Below are 19,573 nucleotides of genomic sequence, written 5' to 3' on the forward strand. Positions count from 1 at the left end.
TCCTTCTTTTTTATTTTCTTTTAACGTGACGGTGGACTCTTTAAGTGGCACGGTTAAGTAATCTTCCTTGCTCCTAATCTCCTGTAAAGACATTAGAAAACGGGGGAGGGGGACTTTCCAACGATGCTCAACTACTTTCAAGTCTGTTCCATCAACCCTATTTAGAAATTAGAGACCCATACAGGGAGGGGAGGGGGGCAATAAAAGCAACTTGGACTGGCTTCCCCCACTCACCTCCCCCCTTTTCTGGTTGTTTGGAAGCCCCTGGATCTTTTCCTAATTTTTCAACCCCCCTCTTCTGTTTGGCAGCAGGAAAACCCAGAGTTGGTTGTTGGTTTGTTTCCTTTCCTTTCCTTTTCCTTTTTTGTTAAATACATCTGGCACCATGTTGGGGCCGGATTACTGCTCAGGCTAAGAAAGGCAGCGAGTGTATTTAAACCAGCCTTGATCCTGGCCGTCTAAAGCGGGAGCGAGCCGGGCGCTTTGGCTCCGGATTCGGTGGGTAGCTCCTCTAACGTGTAAATACAATTGCCTGCTGCTCTAATTAAAGCCGCCTCGTTTTCTCCCCCCCCCCCCCGTGGAAGCAATTGCTGCTTTCCTAATAGTGTTGTTGCTGTTGTGGTTGTTGACTATATATCGCATGCACACACACACACACCATAACATATGCGCGAGGATTTACAAACAAACACAAACATATCCCCCCTCCTAAAAAAGAACTCAGCCCTTTTAAAAAGAGAGACCATGAGTGAATGTGAAGGAGAAACGCAGAGAAGATACTTTGTTCTGGGGAGGCTGTCACACGCTCTCCCCAGTCATGCGTGTGACATTTTTGGGACTTTGATGGGTTTGTTTGTTTTACTGTAAACCACCCTGAAACCCCAGCCAGGGCAGTGTTTAGCCTCAGGCTCCACCATGGTTGTGTGTGTGTCTCTGTCTTTCTAAAAACAACAAGCAACGTTTGTCTCTTTCGCAATATTTGCGGACTTTCGAAATGCATCGTTCGAGGGGTGGCGGCAGTGGAGTTTGATGGGGTTCCCAGGCTCCAACAATTTCCGATAGAGGGTCAAGAAGGAACCACATTTCCCTCGCCTAAAAGGAAGGAGGAAGGGAGGGGCGGGTGCAGTGACAGGTGCTTCCCCCCCCCCGCCACCCACCCAAAGGAGTTTTTCGCCCGGCTGGATCGACTGGGCCCGGCTGTCGGTGAACTTGGGTCTGTCCTCATTTCTTTCCGGCGACGGCTCTTGCCTCGACGGCGAGCCTCTGGGCTTCTGGTCGAGTCTCTCCCGCCCAGCCCCCTCCCCGAGCCGCGGCTTCCCCCTCCTCGCCGCCACCCCACCGCTTCGTAAGAAAATGTTGGCAGCCTCCTCCCGTCCTGAGTGCTTCTTCTTCTCCTTCTTCCTTCGCAGGAGCTCGGCCATCTGGGGGGGAGATGGAGTCGCTGGCCGCCGCCAGTCAGCTGGGAACTGGGAGAGACTCTGGCTCCTCCTCCTCCTCCTCGCCCCACTCCAAGCAGGAGCTGCAGCCTTACTCGGGCGCCAGCCCCCTGAAGCCCAACCAAGTCGGGGAGACCTCCTTGTATGGCGTGCCCATCGTGTCGCTCGTCATCGACGGGCAGGAGCGCCTGTGCTTGGCGCAGATCTCCAACACGCTGCTCAAGAACTACAGCTACAATGAGATCCACAACCGTCGGGTCGCGCTGGGGATCACCTGCGTGCAGTGCACCCCGGTGCAGCTGGAAATTCTCCGTCGGGCCGGCGCCATGCCCATCTCCTCGCGGCGCTGCGGCATGATCACCAAGCGGGAAGCCGAGCGCCTTTGCAAGTCCTTCCTGGGCGAGCACAAGCCGCCCAAGCTGCCGGAGAACTTCGCCTTCGACGTGGTGCACGAGTGCGCCTGGGGCTCGCGCGGCAGCTTCATCCCGGCCCGCTACAACAGCTCGCGGGCCAAGTGCATCAAGTGCAGCTACTGCAGCATGTACTTCTCGCCCAACAAGTTCATCTTCCACTCCCACCGCACCCCCGAGGCCAAGTACACGCAGCCCGACGCCGCCAACTTCAACTCGTGGCGCCGCCACCTCAAGCTCAGCGACAAGACGGCCACCGACGACCTCAGCCACGCCTGGGAGGACGTCAAGGCTATGTTCAACGGCGGCACTCGCAAGCGGACCTTCTCCTTACACGGGGCGGGCGGCGGCGGCGGCGGCGGCAGCGCTTCCCATGCGGCCAAGAGCGCCCTTCACCCGCCGCCGCCCTCCTCCACAGACCTGCCCCCGGTGCACAAGAGCCTGCGCTGCAGCGGCGCCGAGGAGCAGCCCGGGGAGCGCGGCGGGCTGGGCTTGCCCGCGGGGGCGCACGGGCCGGCCGCCGCCGTGCGAAGCTACCCGGTCATCCCGGTGCCCAGCAAGGGCTTCGGGATGCTGCAGAAACTGCCGCCGCCTCTCTTCCCGCCCCCCTACGGCTTCCCCGCCGCCGCCTTCGGGCTCTGCCCCAAAAAGCAGGACGATTCCCTGGGAGGCGCTGGAGGAGGCGACCAGGTCAAAGCCGGTGGTTTGCCGCAGGGCATGTTTTGGGGGCCGCCGCACCCCCACCCGCCTCAGCCTCAGCAGCAACCGGGGGGCTCGGCTAAGGACAGCGGAGTCTACCCGTCCTTCCCCATGTTCTGGCCGGCCTCCGGGAGTCTCCCGGTGCCGCCCTACCCGGCCCAGAGTCAGGCCAAGGCGGCCGCCACGGCGGTTGTTGTAGCCGCGGCCGCCGCCGCAGCCGCCGCCGCAGTAGAACCTCTGGGCCTGCGGGGCCACGGCCACGTGGAGCTGGAAGGGTCGGAGCCGTCGGGCAGCGAGCGCAGCAGCGCCACCCCACAGGAAGGCTCGGGCTCCGGGGCCGCCGACGGCGAGCGCTGCTCCAGCGCCCTCTCCAGAGCTGCGGCCGTCGGGGAGGAGGAGCGGTCCGGGGACGAAGCCTTGCTGCCCCCGCTGCCCCTGCCCAGGAAAGGCAGCTACCTGTCTGCCTTCCGCCCCGTCGTGAAAGACGCGGAGAGCATAGCTAAGCTCTACGGGACTCGCGAGGCCTATGGAGGCCCCACCGGCTGCCCGGGCTACCTCTCACCGGACTTCCTCAGCGAGGGTAGCTCCAGCTACCGCTCCCTCTCTCCGGGCAACGACACGGTGGACGAGCCCGAAGTGGACGTCGAATCCAACCGCTTTCCTGAGGACGAGGACGAGGACGAGGTGCCCGTCGAGGAAGCCGAGGAAGCCTCTCCTCCCCAGCAGCTTCTCTTGACCGAGACCGAGGAGCCTCTTGCAGCCGTTGGCAGCGTCGGCGTCCTGGCGGCCGCGGAGAAGCCTGCGGAGAAGGCCCTGGAGCCCGAAGGGAGCCCCCCGGCAAGGAGCAACAGCAGGGGCGGCTATGAGGTGCGAGGAGGGGTGATATCAGGAAGCCGGGTGGGAACAAAGGGCGGCGATGCCAGTTCCTGCTACTCCCGTCCTCGCCCCGAATTCCACCACGATAGAGAGGGTGTGAGTCTCTCAGAATTAGGCCTGGGCGGCTCTCCAGCGCCGGATTGGGAGGTCGCGCGCGCGGCAGGGGGTGTTCTTGAGAGACTTTCTCCCAGCCATGGCCGCCAGATGCAAGTGGGTGGGTGGTTTAGGACAAGACCTCGGGCTTGTGGTTGTGGGACCTTCTACTTCGTTATTCTTGCTGATTTTCCACAACCTTTGCGCAAAATAGTGGCTAAGAAATAGGGAGCCCAGGCTCAGCCCAGCAATGCATGTTCCTAATCAGACGGGAGCTTGCAGTCCTGCCCGATAAGGACCCCCCCCCCCTGCCCTCCTCCACACCATTACTTGAGATAAGCAGGCATTACTTAGAAGAAGGAGGGTGGGAAGACGGACCGTTTGTAGTTTGTTAAACAATTGGGATTATTGAGTCATCTCTGGTCTAGAATATCAATAGTAATAGGAAAGATTGACCCTGAGCGTCGAGGTTTTGCTCGCGAGTGCAGCTCTGGATTTCCCAATAGGCAGACTAAGCACGTGCTTGGGACACCAGCAAAACAGGGACACACGCTCACAAATCGATATTTTATTTTTAAGAATTTGACATATATATTTTTAAATACACCGAATTGGTTGTCTGTGGTCGGGGAAAATCATAACTTTTTGTTAGACTACCTTTCATCCCACTACACGCACTTCGCCCGCTTTTAGTATTGTTTTTATTCTGCGTTACATACTAGACTGGAGGGGTGCATCACAATATTCTAAATGCTAAAGGCCTCTTAACCTGACCCTGCAGGAGCGCAAGGTTTTACTGAACTCGGGATAAAAGTCGTCTTGGGGAGACAGGGATGCGGGGAGACTCTTCCAGGGGAGAGAGGAAGGAGTTCAGACACCAATGGTTGGATCCAACACCAGACCCATGAAAATTAATGAACACGATTAACATACTGTAGGTCCATTCATTTCAATGGGTCTACTCTGAGTAAAGCTGAATTGCGTGAGACCGAATGGCTTTCAGTTGCAGATTGAAAACAAGTCTGAGAGGTTTCAAAGTTGTTGTTTTTAATCTGGTCAACTAGGTTGTGGAATTATTAATATTTTTAAAAAGACAGGCCAGGCAAGCAAAGGATGCTGGACCAAGTGACCCCACTTTAATTGCAAATTACTTCCCACATTTTTAGGAGAAGGGCCGGGCCGTAGCTCAGGGGTCTAGAAGACCTGTTTTGTATGCGGAAGGTCCCAGGTTGAATCCCGGGACCTCCAGGCAAAGCTAGGAGAGATCCCTGTTTCTGAACCCTGGAAAGCCGCTGCCAGTCAGTGTAAGTAATACTGAGCTAGATGAACCAATGACCTGACTTAGTATGAAAGAGCTTTCCATGTCCCTGGGCAAACTCAGCACAAGTTAGTGAGGCCCTCCTAACGCATTGAAGGGATATTGGTGGCCGTAGAGGCTTGAACCAGGCCAGCCCTGAACCACGTGATACGATTCTCCATGACTGTACCTGCCTGGGCTGGGAGAAGGCGGTGGGTTGACCCTGATTGCAGCCGAAGTGTCAAAACATTTCCAGTTCGGTTAATTTATGCCTTTGAAAGTCCGCATCCCACCCGTTGCCAAAAAGACCGCAAACGCTGCGAAAGCACCGCGCTGCCCTTGCGCTGTCTTCAGCACCGTGGACAGATCCCAGCTCGCCCGGAATCGAGGGGCAGATGCCATAGCAGGCATCTAATTAATAAGAAGCCCAGAGGACTTGCCTCACCCGCCCCAATTTCTCTATGGCAGAGGCGGTGGCTTTGAACCAGGTTGCTCCAGCAACAGTCAAAGGGGCGCACCAAGACAGCGTTTGGAAAGACGCTTCAAATCAAATGGATTTGGGAAGGAAGCACTCTCCCCACAGAGAGTTTTTAAATCCTTGTTTATTTATTTACCACGTTTCTGGCGCACCTTTTCCTCCAAGGGACTGCAGGTGTGGTACATGGTCGTCGTCCCCCCCCCCATTTAATGCCAACAACAACCCTGTGAGGTAGATTAGGCTGAGTGAAGGCAGTGACTGGCCCGCTGTTATATGAACCGACCTACTTGCAAAGACCCTAAAAGTCGGAGCGCAGTCCTCAGGCAAGAGACGCAGAGTGGATCGGCTATACGCCTGGAGCGAGGCAACGCAAGTTTCTAGTCCCCATCCCGCGCAAAACAGTTGACAAGAGGGAGAGTTATCAACGCTAGGAATAAGCGAGGGGACGCTAATCGATATAATACAATATGGGTAGGGGTCAAGGGACTGCCATCGCGAGGACTCCCCCACCCCCTTTCTGGGGGGTGGGAGGAGAGCGGTGTCTCGCTTAGCTGAAAAGGAGAGTTCTCCCTCTCCCTCTCCCTCCCCATTTTAACTACCTCCGATGGGACTGGATCACCAGCATGAATCCTCCTTAAATCAACACTCCCCCCAACTTCCTGGGTCCACTCCCCCCCACTGTTTAGACACGAAGTGTTTTAGGGACGACCCCTGGGAACTATAAGGACACGGATTACCTGGGAAGAGTCGTCTCTCCCTCCATCCCAGGATCTATTGGTTGAAGCTGATAGAATTAATGTGCTGCTAGATTTGAAGAGCTGAGAAAGGAAAGGTGGGGGTGATGCGGGGGGGGTAGGCTGGTCAGAGGGGAGAGAAACTTGCAGGCTTTGAAAAACTATTGAGTTCCAAGGCTGACTTTGAAGGGGGCTAATTTTCTCTACTGTCCCTAATAAAGATACCTCTAAGGAGATCGCAGGTGAAGTGGCTTTTTCTGTGCTGGACAAGAGACCTTTTACACACACACCCGCCGGAAACCGCCCCCCCTCCTTTCCCTCTCCCCAATGGACAATTCGTTTTCTGAGCTGAGCTGGAGCAGGGTCTTGTTTTCGGAAAAGCTGGGAGGGGACGACGACAAAGAATAGTTTCCAATTTGGCTGCATTTGGAACGCTTTTGGGGGGGTCTCATTTTTTTGCTTCAGAGAGATTTTCCCGCGGCGGCATAACATTAATTAACAAATAGAATTAAAAAATAAACAATGGAGCATAGGAAAAATAAGAATAAATGCAACTGTTGCGCTGTTTCTTTCTCAGGTGTATCCACAAGACAGAGAGGATCGGTCGCAAGTTCTCAAAGCCAGCACCCCTCTGGGCCCCCAGACAACCCCGTACCTCTGCACTCCGGAGAGGAATGGTAAGTATGAACCACGTGCCTAGACATACTTTGAAGCATCAGGGGCGGAATTTTTGTTTGATTCCAAAAGTCTTAATAATTGTTTGAATTGATGTCAAAACGTTTCCACTTCCTTAAAAAAATAATATTTGGCCGCACGTTTCAAATAAACCAGAGGTCATTTTTTAAAAACAAAACTTTCACCTGCCAATATTGTTTATCTAATATTGCTATTGCCTTTATTTATTTATTTGTGGGGTGGGAGAAGAAAATAGACAGTGCCCTGCAGGCGTTTAATCAAGCATGCTCTTTCCGGGGGTCGTATAGCAATGTTTTCAACTCTCCAAAGGAGAGACTCTGCAAAGCCCACTTCTTTGAAGCGCAGCCGCCGCCGCACGCCCACCCCATAGAAGGAGGGCAGCTGGGAACGTTTCTTGAGGAAGGGGTCGGGTGGAGGGGGTGGTGGTTAGAAAACTGATGGGATAAAAGCCTCCCAAGGAGCAAGCTCCTTTCCTCGGCAAGGCGATTAGGCTGTCCCCTAAGAAGGCTTTAACGAGGACTTTGTCCTTAATTATGTAATTAAGGATATATCAGGCTCATACTTTCGTTGCCTATGCTGCAAAATCGGTTTATTCTCTCTAAGAACCAGATAAAGAAGACAATCATTCGACAGCTGAGGATTTGGAGAGCAAGAAATCCTATCAGAACCAAAGGAGCGTCGCCCAGCCCAGCCCAGCCCACACCGACAGAGGTAAAATGATGTGCTGACTTTGGAAAAAGGAGGGTGGGCGGCCCTGAAACCAGCCCTTCCCCAACCTGGTGGCCTCCAGGTTTTGTGGACTGCATCACCTCCCAATGTCCTATGGCCCTGCTGGCTGGGGCTGATGTGAGTTGCAATCCAAAACAACTGGAGGACACCAGGTTAGCAAATGTGTTCTTAAAGGCACCTCTTACCTCGGAGACCTACCCTGCAGAAGTAGCAGCGCATAGGAGGTGGATCAGAGGATCTCAGGCTATGCCCCCTGCTCTTGGAGTAGTTTAGCCATCCGGCCAGGCCAGTTGTCCCCATCGGCTAATGGCCAGGTTCACCTTCAACCAAAGGAGACTTATTGGCAGCCGAGATTCGCTGGGATGTGCCTTCATTGCCACCCCTGTTTTAATTGACCGAGATAATAATAAATTCCTTCTCAGTTGGAAGAGAAGGGTTGGTTGATGCTGATTGTTAGCGAAGGACTCGGTGCCTAGATTTGCTGGGACACCTGGAGTTACGGCCCCTAAAACAGCCTTTCCGGGCTTGATTCTCTCCAGATGTTTTGAACTTCAAGTCCCACCACCTCGAGCAGTCATGGCGGGACTCTTTGCCCGAAACATCTGGCTGCACTAAGACCGCCACAAACTTAGGATAAAAGGTAGCATCAAGACAACCGGGTCTGCTATGAGTCCTGTTCTGGCCAGAGGCTTCACTGAGCCTCTGTACACAGACATGGACTTTGTAAGGGAAAACTTTGCAGTAGTTCCCACTTGTATTCTCTCTTTTTTTTATAATTATATTTATTGGAATTTTTACAATAGAAAAAAAATACCACACAAAAATACAAAAGCTTAAAAAATAGAAAAGAAATATTAAGAAAAACAAAAGAAAAAGCACAAAAAGAAAAAAGAAAAGTAATATCTCTAACAATATCTTGTCCCCGACTTCCCTGTCCCTCCCCTCCCGGGTCTATTCCGTATCAAATTTCACAACTTCTTTTTTTGTATTCTCTTAACGGGCTGGGAGAGAAATAGCTGTGAGCATTTTTACTATGTACTCAGTGGCAGTGAAAGGAATGTCAACGTAGGAGCTGTATTCAACGAAGTCCTACGCACAGCAGAGACATTGAGATGAATGTACCAAAGTTAGCCATGATCATTAATTTCAGTGGGTCAACTCTTGAGTCGAACTGGCACCGGAAACGACCCTTCGTGTCAATAGTGGTTAATATTGACTTCCCAAGTAATTCATGGGCCCTCCCCCCCCCGCCTTTTTTTAACAACTTCAGCTCCTTTGAACTACAATTCCATCCACCCAGCAGAGCTATATAATGTTGGAACTGATGGGAGTTGTAGTTGAAAATAGTTGGGGGTGGGGGCGGAGGTCCCAGGTTGGTCCAGGCTCCTTTAGGGCTACTTCGATGGGTATAAAACTCCCCCCCCGTCCCAGGGCTTCGGTCTAAAGTTCAATGTGTAATGTAGCACGAATGCAACTTCTCCGAAGTTAACGTGAGTGTGGCGGCAGAAAGACGTGAGCCAGGATTTATTGGGAGGGGGGCTTTATATTAGGGGGGCAGAGCCACAGTTAGTTAAATATTTTTATTGATTTACTTGATTGGGGGGCAACTGCCCCCTGCCCCCCCCCCGCTTGGCCCATGTGAGCACAGTTCATCTTTTTTCAGAACTGATATATTGGACTGTAGTTAAATAATCTAAGGCAGCCCTCCCAGTTTAAAAGGGGAGAAGAAACGCCAGGTGTATTAGAGATCTCAATGAGAGGTTTACTCCCCGCCCCCCTCCAATACATGGTAAATAAATATTTAAAGTTGAAGTTAGGAAGAGAGAGAGAAAACGAAGGAATGGTGACGGTATGTTACAAATCAAGGCCTCCTTAAACGGGGGAAGGGGGGCTGGGACTCCTCGCTGTCTCCCTTCCCGACACCTTCCACGCTTCTCTGTAATTTCGGTGATAAATTTTCCGCGCAAAGGAGCAGCGGGATTTGGCTGGAAAGAAACCGCTTGGTTTCCATTCAAGGGCGGCTGCTGCTCTGGCCCCCGCCCCCGGTCAAACCGCCCTCTTGAAATTTTCAGTCGGTAGTTAATGTAGGAGGGTGACACCTGGATTCCCTCGCGGGGCTTTTCGAAGCTTTCTCCTGCCAGAGTCTTTCTCAGCCCCTTTGCAACAACAGCCCGATTTAGTCGAGAGCCAGTCCCGGGACTGTCTGCGGGCTTCCTTGGAAATCCCCCCCTCTTAAGTGAAAGGTGCCAATGAGTAAGCAATTGGACGCGACGGGGCTTACTCTCCGACTGGGTACACCTTAGGGTCCCACCCCAAGGACCCGGAAACCGCTTAAGCTGCGGTCTGGTTGACGTGGGAGCGCAGGTCGTTTGCATAGTCTAACCTTAATGTGCAATTAGTAGCACCCAGCGTTTAGCGCAGCAGTATGCAAATCTTCTGGATGGCGCTTAGATCTGTGAACGGTCATTCACACGTGCCTATGGTCGGGTGGTGTGTAGGGCTGAAGCTGAGCTCAAACTTACTGAGTCTGCAAGGAAGGAGGCGGCAGGGATTTCTAAACTCTAGGTCACTTTTGCATTTTCAGAGCCATCTTTGTTAGGTTTCGTCGTGACTAGTAGTGTGTGAGAGATGTCGCCATTATGCCCATTTTTTCAGACGAGAACTAACGTGTCCAGTAAATGTGTTCCCAATTCTGCCGGATTTGTGCCAGACTTCTAAAATCTGCTGCTACACGCTTTAAGGCTCTACAGTATATTGTAATATATAGAGTAGGTAAATAGGAGGTAGGACAAGCCTAGCAGGACCCAGAGGAGATGTTAGCGACCGGGTGCAAGCGCGGTGTGCCTGGAAGCGATGGCAATGTTAGGAAGGCTGAGTTCACACGTGCGTGAGCATCACTTGACAGTTCTGCTCTTAAATGCCTGAACTGGCTCTGTCTGGTGTCTGAGGCCATGACAGGTTACACGGAGGATTTGCTCATGCTGTTAGGCCAATGCCGGTCCGTCCACACGTGCATGTCATCGCGTGATATTGGAGAGACGATCGGGGTCTTTTATTTCAACATGTGCACAAATGTCGAGAAGGACTCGGAAACTTTGATTATCAAATGTATGATAATCTCCACCAACTGCATCTCTTCTTTTGTTTCCTCCGAGTTGTCCATTGCTCCCCGCCCGCCAAGGACAGATGATGGGGCGGGGGTGGGTGGGTTTCCCCTACACTTGCCAGGGTGTGTGTGTGTTTTGGGGGAGCGGGGGCGGAATCAGCTCTCACCCTTTGCCTTTCATCTTTCCTGGGCCCAGGAGATGAGGTGGTCAGCATTGACGTCACCGGGACTCAACTGGGGGAGAAAGATATTGGGAACCTTGCGAGAGGTAAGAGTGCCTTTTTTGTGGTTTTGCTGGACAAGGGAAGGGAGCGGTGAGAGGAGCGGGGCCTGCGCAAAGAAGGTCGGGGACAGTGGAAAGCATCTAAGGATAACTTTCACAAAGGGCTAATCCACAGCGATTCTCCTCCCGGACCTCCTTCCCTGTTATCTTCTAGCTCAGCCCCCACCCCCACCCCGCAGTCTGGTGCCCTCTCGATGTTGTTGGACTCCAGCTCCCATCAGCCCCAGCCTGCTGGAGTCCAACCGAAGTGCTTCTTCATGCAGCGTGCAGTTAAACTGTGGAACTCACTGCCACTGGAGGAAGTGATGGTCACCAACCTAGATGGCTTTAATGATGATTGGATGAATTCATGGAGGAGAGGGCTAATCAGTGACTGCTAGCCACCATGACTATAGTCTTCCTCCACAGCTGGAGGCAGAATGCTTCTGAATCCCAGTTGCTGGGAACCAGAGGAGGGGAGAGGGCTCTTGTGGTTAGATCCTGCTTGTGGGTTTCCCAAAGGCATCTGGTTGGCAATTGTGAGATTATGACAAAGACTCTGCGCCTGCCCATTGAGGAAAATAGGAAGCCCAGAGCACCTTTTCTTCAGACGCCCCTTCTATGAAGAGGCACGGAGGGAGATCCTGGACCCCATACTGGCAAAGTCAGTAGGCCTCCCGGAAAAGCAAATATGGGACCTGATCCTGCTAGGCAAAGACCAGAAGATAACCAGGACGGTCGCCAGATTCTGTGTCCAGATATGCAAACACAGACTTTCTCCTGAGAATAACCAGCCGTCCGAGCGATCTAGGCCCAGTCTTCTGCGGCAGCTTTTTAAGTTTTAAGGTTTAAGTTTTAAGTACCCCCATGCGCATTGCATTTACAAATATCAATTTTATTGTTGTATAAAGTGTCACATATATGTTATGTTCCTTGGAACTGTTCTTCCAAAGGGATTTTTATAAGAGCTGGTCTTTGACCGTAATAAAGTATAAAGCAGGCATCCCCAAACTGCGGCCCTCCAGATGTTTTGGCCTACAACTCCCATGATCCCTAGCTAACAGGACCAGTGGTCAGGGATGATGGGAATTGTAGTTCAAAACTTTTGGAGGGCCGAAGTTTGGGGGTGCCTGGTATAAAGTAAAGTAAAGTGTGAGATTATGATGCTGGACGAGATGGGCCTCCAGCAGACTCCTCTTAACATTAACCAACTAACCGGGGAGAAACTGTAGTTCTTTTCTTATTAAATACATGCCTTGTTATTTACACAAACTCTCTCGCTTTCCCCGTCGTCTGCCTACATCCAGTCTCTCTTGTCTGCACTCCGTAGCCCAAACGTCTTCCTCGCTCTTCAGTCACCAGTCACGCAAACGCGCTGCCTCCCGCATTTCGCTGCCCCCCGTTTTTCATTCAAGTTTCTGCGTCAGGAGACCCTGTTGGCTCGCCTGCCTGTCTTAATGTAGATTTGAGAGGGACGTATTAGCAGCCATTCCTCGAGATCTGTGGCCCATCGAGCCTAATTTCTAGATCTATCTATCCATGGGGGGCGGGGGCGGGGGAAAGCCCGTTCATAATGCGCATTGACAGCCTCGCTATGGGTTTCTGCTGTGGTATGGAATGGAGAGATTTAAAGGGTCTTTTGTTAATATCCAAGCAGGAGAGTGAGATGGGTGGTTCCTCACCGGCTCAGGGCGCACCAGAGAGAATATATGGAAGGAGGGTCCTTACCTCCCCAGCCTAGATTTGCAGCTTGGGTTCAAGGAAGCTACTGACCTGGGAATCAAGCGGCTTACTTCTGAGTAAACAGGCGTTGGACTGCGCTGGTAGTGAAGATGCAGTGGGTGTATTTGTTTTGTTTTGATTTTCTTTTAAAATAGCAACAACCCGAAATTAATAGAATAGGTTTTTGACAAATTTAAATGCCCTAGCTGCCAATCTCCCTCCCTCTCTCTTTCTCTCTCTAATAAAGATCTCTTATATTAGGGTTGGACTAGATGACCCTTGAGGTTACTTCCAGCTCTACAATTATGATTCCCCATGGGGAAATGAGAGGATTGGGGTCCACGTACCCCGACTCTCCCTCTGGGCTCAACGCAATATTCTTTTCTTCACAGATGAGTTGCAAAAACTCCTCATGGAGCAAATGGAGCTGAGGAAAAAACTGGAACGGGAATTCCAAAGTCTGAAAGGTATATGCACCGCCTTCCTTAAGTCTCTGTAAAGGGCCGCTGTTTCTACAACGAGTACAAGTAAAACATGTTATGAGGGCGAAATTGCATGAAGCGGATTGCAATTAATGGATTGTTGACCATCCGATTAAAATGTACACAAAAGGCCAAGGGAGCCACGTTGGTCCATAAGGAAAAGCAAAGAAACCTCTAAAATCCACAGTAGGGCGATACCTTTATTAGGAACAACGAACATTTTAGGAAAGAGTGCGGAAGCTTTGGAATTCTCCAGAATTCTTCATCAGGCAATCTTGCATTGTACCTGATGAAGAGTTCTGGAGAACACTGAGGCTTGCCACTGTTTTGTAACCTTTCGGTCGGTCCTAATGAAATTTAGTTGTGGGTTTTGAAGACTAAATGTGGGTTTCACTTGCAAAGTTTGCATTGGGGTAGGCGCTGGCTTTCTTGCCCAAACGGGTCTTTGCCTGCCCTTTGCAGTTGAGCGCAACCCTTTCCAAGTCCGGTCCAAATAACACCGAGCTAACCGGCAAGCTCTCAGCATCTTTAGCCTAGGGGAAATCGGAGTTTAGGTGGAAAGCAGAAATTAAAACCCTTCAGCCAATTGAAGGCGCCAGGAATTGATATCTGATATTCCGCGCTCTCGCCGTGGCTGAAGCAGCCGATCGATTATTAATTTGCTAATTTATAGGTTAACTCTTTCGCGCCTTTGCAGAGTTTCTGCTTGCCTCGAATGGTTTTGAGCCGAACTGCTGTATCTGTAAGGCGGATTCTTTGGAGGTAACTGGACTTGCATTCCCACCCCGAAAGGCAGGGGGAATTGGAGGAGAGAGAGAGAGAGGAATCTCCTCTTCCATTCATTTCCAGCACACAATCCTCTTTACCTGGGAGTAATTCCCATGAAACGCCCTCAATGCTAGGAAGTGGGTTCCATGGAAATTAATTTGACTCACTCCCGAGTAACCGAGATATCGATGTTATTGAAGGGTGTGGAGGGCGTCATCCTCGTCGGGTGTTTAATCTGTAGCTGAACTGGAATTAAATCTTGTCCTGCCCTCTAAAATAGCAGGACCGCTCCTATCCTCATAAATTATGAGCGTAAACAATTTCAAACTCGTTATAATTATGAGGTTTAAAATTATTGTTAACCGCTACGATGAAGGGAAGGCAATACTGTAATAATAATAATAATAATAATAATTAATAATTAATAATTAATAATAATAGTAAAAGGACTGAAAATCGCAGGTGGAGCGCGCATTCCTCCATTCATACATCACCCCTCAATTATTCTGTTTGAGAGATCTTAAAGATGGAGAAAGTCCATGCATTTCGAAGGGTGTTTGATTCGGGTTGCGGACTCCTATAGCGAGGTCGCTGCAAGGCGGGTGCGACTATTAAATACGCCACCCAGACTTTTCTCCAACTTTTCAAGCCTAGTTGGGCGGGGAAGGAGAAGGGAGCAGCCAAAGGTCTCTTGCAGGGGAGGGGAAAGGGCATGGATTTGGGGCCGGTCTTCAAGGTCGCCCAGATCTTCTTAGCTCTGGTCTTCACAACCGCTTTCAAAACAGTTCGCTTGTTTACAAGAGCGGCTGCTCCTCCGCCCCTCTTCACACACTGTCTTTTAAGGGAGGTCAGGCGCCAAGATTCCTTTAAAGGACGGGGGGGGGGGAGCGCAGAGCGAGAAAGAACCCGGAATTAGAAGAAAAAGCGCCGCTGAAATGCTTTCTCTGTATTCTTGATTGATTGTGCGAGTAAATACCACCAGTTAATCCGGATTAATACGGGAGTGTTTGTCCTTGAAAAATAAACGCTGAAATGGGGAGGGGGGGAATTAAACGAAAAGACACCTTTGAAATTGTTTTTCTGATTGTGGGAGAAGCGGGCCGGACGGGAAAGGAATCTATCAATTAATCCAGACTGGGCTAATACAAACCGGAGGTACCACTGTATATGGCCTTTGCACTTTTAAACGGGGGAAAAAAGAAAGCAGTTTAAATGAAAACCTATAAACGAAAAAGCATGTCTGAAATTGTTTCTGTGTCTTTTGGATTGTGGCGGGGGTCTGCAGTTAATCCGGACTGATACATTCAGAAGCGCGGGAACAACGTTTGTATACATTTCGCTTGGCCGGATTTCCTTTTCCCCCGGGAGTAACAGATCCCTTTTTAAACCCCACAGATAACTTTCAAGACCAGATGAAGAGGGAACTGGCCTACCGCGAAGAAATGGTGCAGCAGCTGCAAATTGTGCGGGGTACGGGGATGATTTTTCCTCCTCCTCCTCCCCCCTCTCGTGCCCCATAATTACCCAAGCCAAAGCTAACCAGTAAAGCCAAACTAGGAGAAGCTGAATGTATGCTGAAGGATGACGACGACGATAAATAATAGTGGAACTGTGGCTCCGTGGCAGAGCCTCCCTGCCTGGGACCCTGGAGAACTGCTACCAGCTCCTGTAGACCAGTGTTTCCCAACCTTGTGCCTCCAGATGTTTTGGGACTACAACTCACATCATCCCTAGCTAACAAGACCAGTGGTCAGGGATGATGGGAATTGTAGTCCGAAAACAGCTGGAGGCACAAGGTTGGGAAACACTGCTGTAGACAATACTGAGCTAGCGGGACCAGTGGGTCTAAGATACTAGGATGCTCCTAATAATATGTGACCACCTAAGTGTTTCTGCTTGTTTCCAAGACTTGCTTCAGATTGCTCTCCCTCCACAGGATTGCTGTGGGTCAGAGATGGGCACATTCCAACCTTTTCTTTAAGCTCTCAAAACTCATAAGGGAGCAGCCTGATGCAGAGTCACCCCGTGGGTTCATGAATGATGTAGCTCAGGGATAGTTTTAATATATATATAGTTTTGTTGATTTCCAATGTATAGCAACAATGAAAAAAAGAGGGGGTGGGGAATACAACTAATTCAGTTTTGCTAACATTGCCTGGTTTATTAGACAGAGGACTTCCCTGTCCTACCTGGAGATGTCATGGGGATTGAATCTGGGGCCTTCTGCATGCAAGGAGGATGCTCGACCGCTGAGCTAGACCCTTTTCCAGAGCAACATGGCATTGCTTTTGCTGCAAGAAGTTAGTCGGCCCAACCCCCCTTGCAAATTGTTTGCTGCTACAATAAGCCTTAGCAAAGCCTCTCTCCAGTCCCCTTAAAAACTTCAACAGTTGTTGCCTTTCACTTTCTTTTGGGGTCACAAGTGAAAGGGAGGATTCTTGTCCCCTTTCTGGCTGGGCTGTCAGCATATTGTAAGGCAGTGTTTTCCAAACTACAGTTCTCATCATCCCCAACCACTGGTCCTGCTAGCTAGGGATGGTGGGAGTTGTAGTCCAAAAACAGCTGGAGACCCAAGTTTGGGAAACACCCGTGTAAGAGAAGGCAGATTATTGGGGCCTCCTAAATCTCCACCTACCCACTCTCCTCTTTTCTTTCCAGATACCCTGTGCAATGAGCTGGACCAAGAAAGGAAAGCTCGCTATGCCATTCAGCAGAAGCTAAAAGGTTGGTTGGAAATGCAGGGAAATGCCCCCCTCAAACTGCTGGTTTGGTGGGGCAGTATCATCTGTATTTTATGCATCATCAGAGTTTCGTGTCTCTGCAAAAACGTCTCATCAGAGGGACTCCCCTCATCCGTATCAATGTAGTTACTCAGGGGTCAGCAACCTTTTTCAGACCATGCGGTGGGCCGGACTATATTTTGAAGGGGGAAAAATGAACGAATTCCTATGCCCCACACATAACCCAGAGATGCATTTTAAATAAAAGCACACATTCTACTCATGTAAAAACACACTGATTCCCAGACCGTCCGCGGGCCGGATTTAGAAGGCAATTGGGCTGCATCCGGCCCACGGGCCTGAGGTTGCCTACCCCTGTCGTTACTCAATAGCAACAGAAATATCTTGAGTATACTGATATGTATATTATCAGATTGTCAGCATCATCAGATCCATTTAAATTACAGTATGTCCCACCTTTGCTCCAAGAAGCTGGACAAACAAAAACAGCAGCAGCAACAACATTATTCATAGCTGCCAAGTTTTCCCTTTTCTCGCGAGGAAGCCTATTCAGCATTAGGGAAAATCCCTTAAAAAAAGGGATAACTTGGCAGCTATGACATTATTTGTACCCAATCTACCACCCTGGGCAGCTTCCAGTTTATGCAGAATACAGTTCTCCTCCCCTTTTTATCCTCACAACCAGCTTGTAAGGTAAGGTAGGCTGAGAGATGGTGACTGGCCCAAGGTTACTCAGTGACCTACATGGCTGTGTGTGAGGATCTGAACCCTGGTCTCTTAGTCCAGGACTCTAACCACTGCACCACACTGGCGCAGATTATGCCCAAGGGCTTGTTTGGAGCAGAATAGGCACAATAGGCACCAATCTTTTGTATGAGACCTTTTCATTAGTCAAAGCTCCTCACAGACTGATGGTCTCTGCCTGCTTTTGAACAGCCCACACAGGAACCAATGTGGTGGAGTGACCACATGTTGGATTAGGACCTGGGAGACAGGGGTTCAAATCCCCACTTGGACATGAAGCTCACTGCGTGACCTTGTGCCAGACACTGCCTAACTTACCTCACAGGGTTGTTTGTGAGGTTTAAATTGGTGTGTGTGGGGGGGGGGGTCATGTACACCATCATCTTGAGCTCATTGGAGGAAAGGTGGGATATAAATACAGCCAATCAATCAATAAGGACAGGTCAGCTTGTTTCTAAGGCTCATTTTTATTTGGGCTATAAGCAGCTCCATTCTATGCACATTTGCTTGGAAGCAAGTGCCAACAGATTCAGTGACATTTGAAGGCCACAGTCTCTTATCCACTTACCTGGAAGTAAAGCCCAACTGAACTCACCAGGGTGTGCTTTTGTCTAGGCAAGCAGTCTTTGCCAACCTGGTGCCCTCCAGGTGTTTTGAGCAACAACTCTCTGCTGAGTTGCGGTCAAAAACTACTGGAGGGCACCAATTTGGCCCTATACCAACATATAGGATTACCACTGTTAATAAAGTATAATGCCTCTTTTTTCCTCCTTCCAAGTTTCTGTGGTTTCTCGTCCTTCAGTCATGGAGGTGAAGATAGAGAGGGAGGGTGGTTTGATACATTTTCAAGTCAGGTTATTAATATCAACAATAAAATATTAATAATATTTTAATAAAACCCAGAGGTAAGATTTAAAAGGGATGTATGGTTGTTGTTGTTGTTGATGATGATGATAATAATAACAATAACAATAACAACTTATTTATATGCTGCTCATCTGACTGGGTTCCCCCAGTCACTCTGGGCAACTTTCAACAAATTAAAACACAATACAACATCAAACAAAACACTTCCCCGAACAGGGCTGCCTTCAGATGTCTTCTAAAAGTCAAATGATTGTTTATCTGTTTGACATCTGACAGGAGGGCGTTCCACAGGGCAGGTGCCACTACCAAGGAGGCCCTTTGCCTGGTTCCCTGTAACCTCACTTCTCTCAGTGACGGAACTGCCAGAACAGAACCTCAGAGCTAGATCTTAGTGTCTGGGCTGAATGACAAGGGTGGAGCTGCTCCACCCCCAGATTGCATGGACCTCAAGAAGATTAAGCCTCCCTGGCTGTGATCTTGAAGGGTTTGGGGGCCCTAAGGGTGTTTGCAAGGGGATTCATGGATGCTCAGTTGCTTAGGGAGAGCTAGGAAGATAGAGGGTCCCACACCCCATATTGCATTACCTCTGGCTCTGAGGATGCCTGGTCAATGTGTCAAGACCCACCCCCCAACAACACTGAGCTGTCAAGGAGTTTTAATCTGTGCTTAGCCACATAATCATAGAATCAAACCCACTGAAATGCAGTCTATTATTGTTTTGTGAAACTTTTAAACGGCTGTTGTTTTCTTATTGATAAATACATTGTTTTATCTATTTTGTAAACCGCTTTCAGGTTTGCTTTTATGATCAAGCGGCCTATAAATTTTATGAAATAAAGCAGAAAACAAAACATGGATTTTAACACCCCGTTTTCACCGATGAGAAATTAGTGTTGGGGGATTGGCATGGGAGACGTTTTATACTGCGTTTGACTCTCTCTCCCTCCTGCATCCCTCTCCACAGAGGCCCACGACGCGCTGCACCACTTCTCCTGCAAAATGCTGACTCCCCGCCACTGCACCGGGAACTGTTCCTTCAAGCCTCCTTTGCTGCCCCAGTGAGCGACCCTCCCCACATCCAGCGCCCCCCTCCCCGCAGAAGTCTGGGGCGGAAGCCGTCGCTGCTAGAGAGGCGTGGAAGCGAGATGGGTGGGGGGAAGAAGAGGCGTGCGTGCCACACAAACTCACACTCAAGAAATCCTGGGTGGGGAGGACGCCCGCGAGACACTAAGCCATGCCTGAATCTGAAGAAGCAGAGCTGTGTAAATAAGACAGGCGAGGGAATCCGGAGTGACGTGCGCTCCATTCCCCGCCGCCGCTGTGTAAATAGAGGCTGCGTCGGATTGTTCCGCCGATGATATTGGGACCACAGGCAGGCTGAAAAGACCTCGGAGAGGGTGGAGGGTAAGGAAGGCAGGAGAGGGGGCGGAGGC

General features: G+C 50.4%; 1 protein-coding gene across 1 annotated transcript; it reads left to right on the forward strand.

Annotated features, from left to right (window-relative positions):
- The first annotated feature begins 1,432 nt into the window (after positions 1-1,432).
- SKOR1 (SKI family transcriptional corepressor 1) lies at positions 1,433-19,202 on the forward strand. The gene is made up of 8 exons (XM_035131715.2): positions 1,433-3,517; positions 6,601-6,700; positions 7,323-7,430; positions 10,751-10,822; positions 12,931-13,005; positions 15,184-15,258; positions 16,447-16,512; positions 19,105-19,202. The coding sequence occupies exons 1-8, from the start codon at positions 1,433-1,435 to the stop codon at positions 19,200-19,202; spliced, it is 2,679 nt and encodes an 892-aa protein (XP_034987606.2).
- Positions 19,203-19,573: the final 371 nt, after the last annotated feature.

Source organism: Zootoca vivipara, chromosome 14 (assembly GCF_963506605.1).
Source record: "Zootoca vivipara chromosome 14, rZooViv1.1, whole genome shotgun sequence".
NCBI lineage: Eukaryota > Metazoa > Chordata > Lepidosauria > Squamata > Lacertidae > Zootoca > Zootoca vivipara.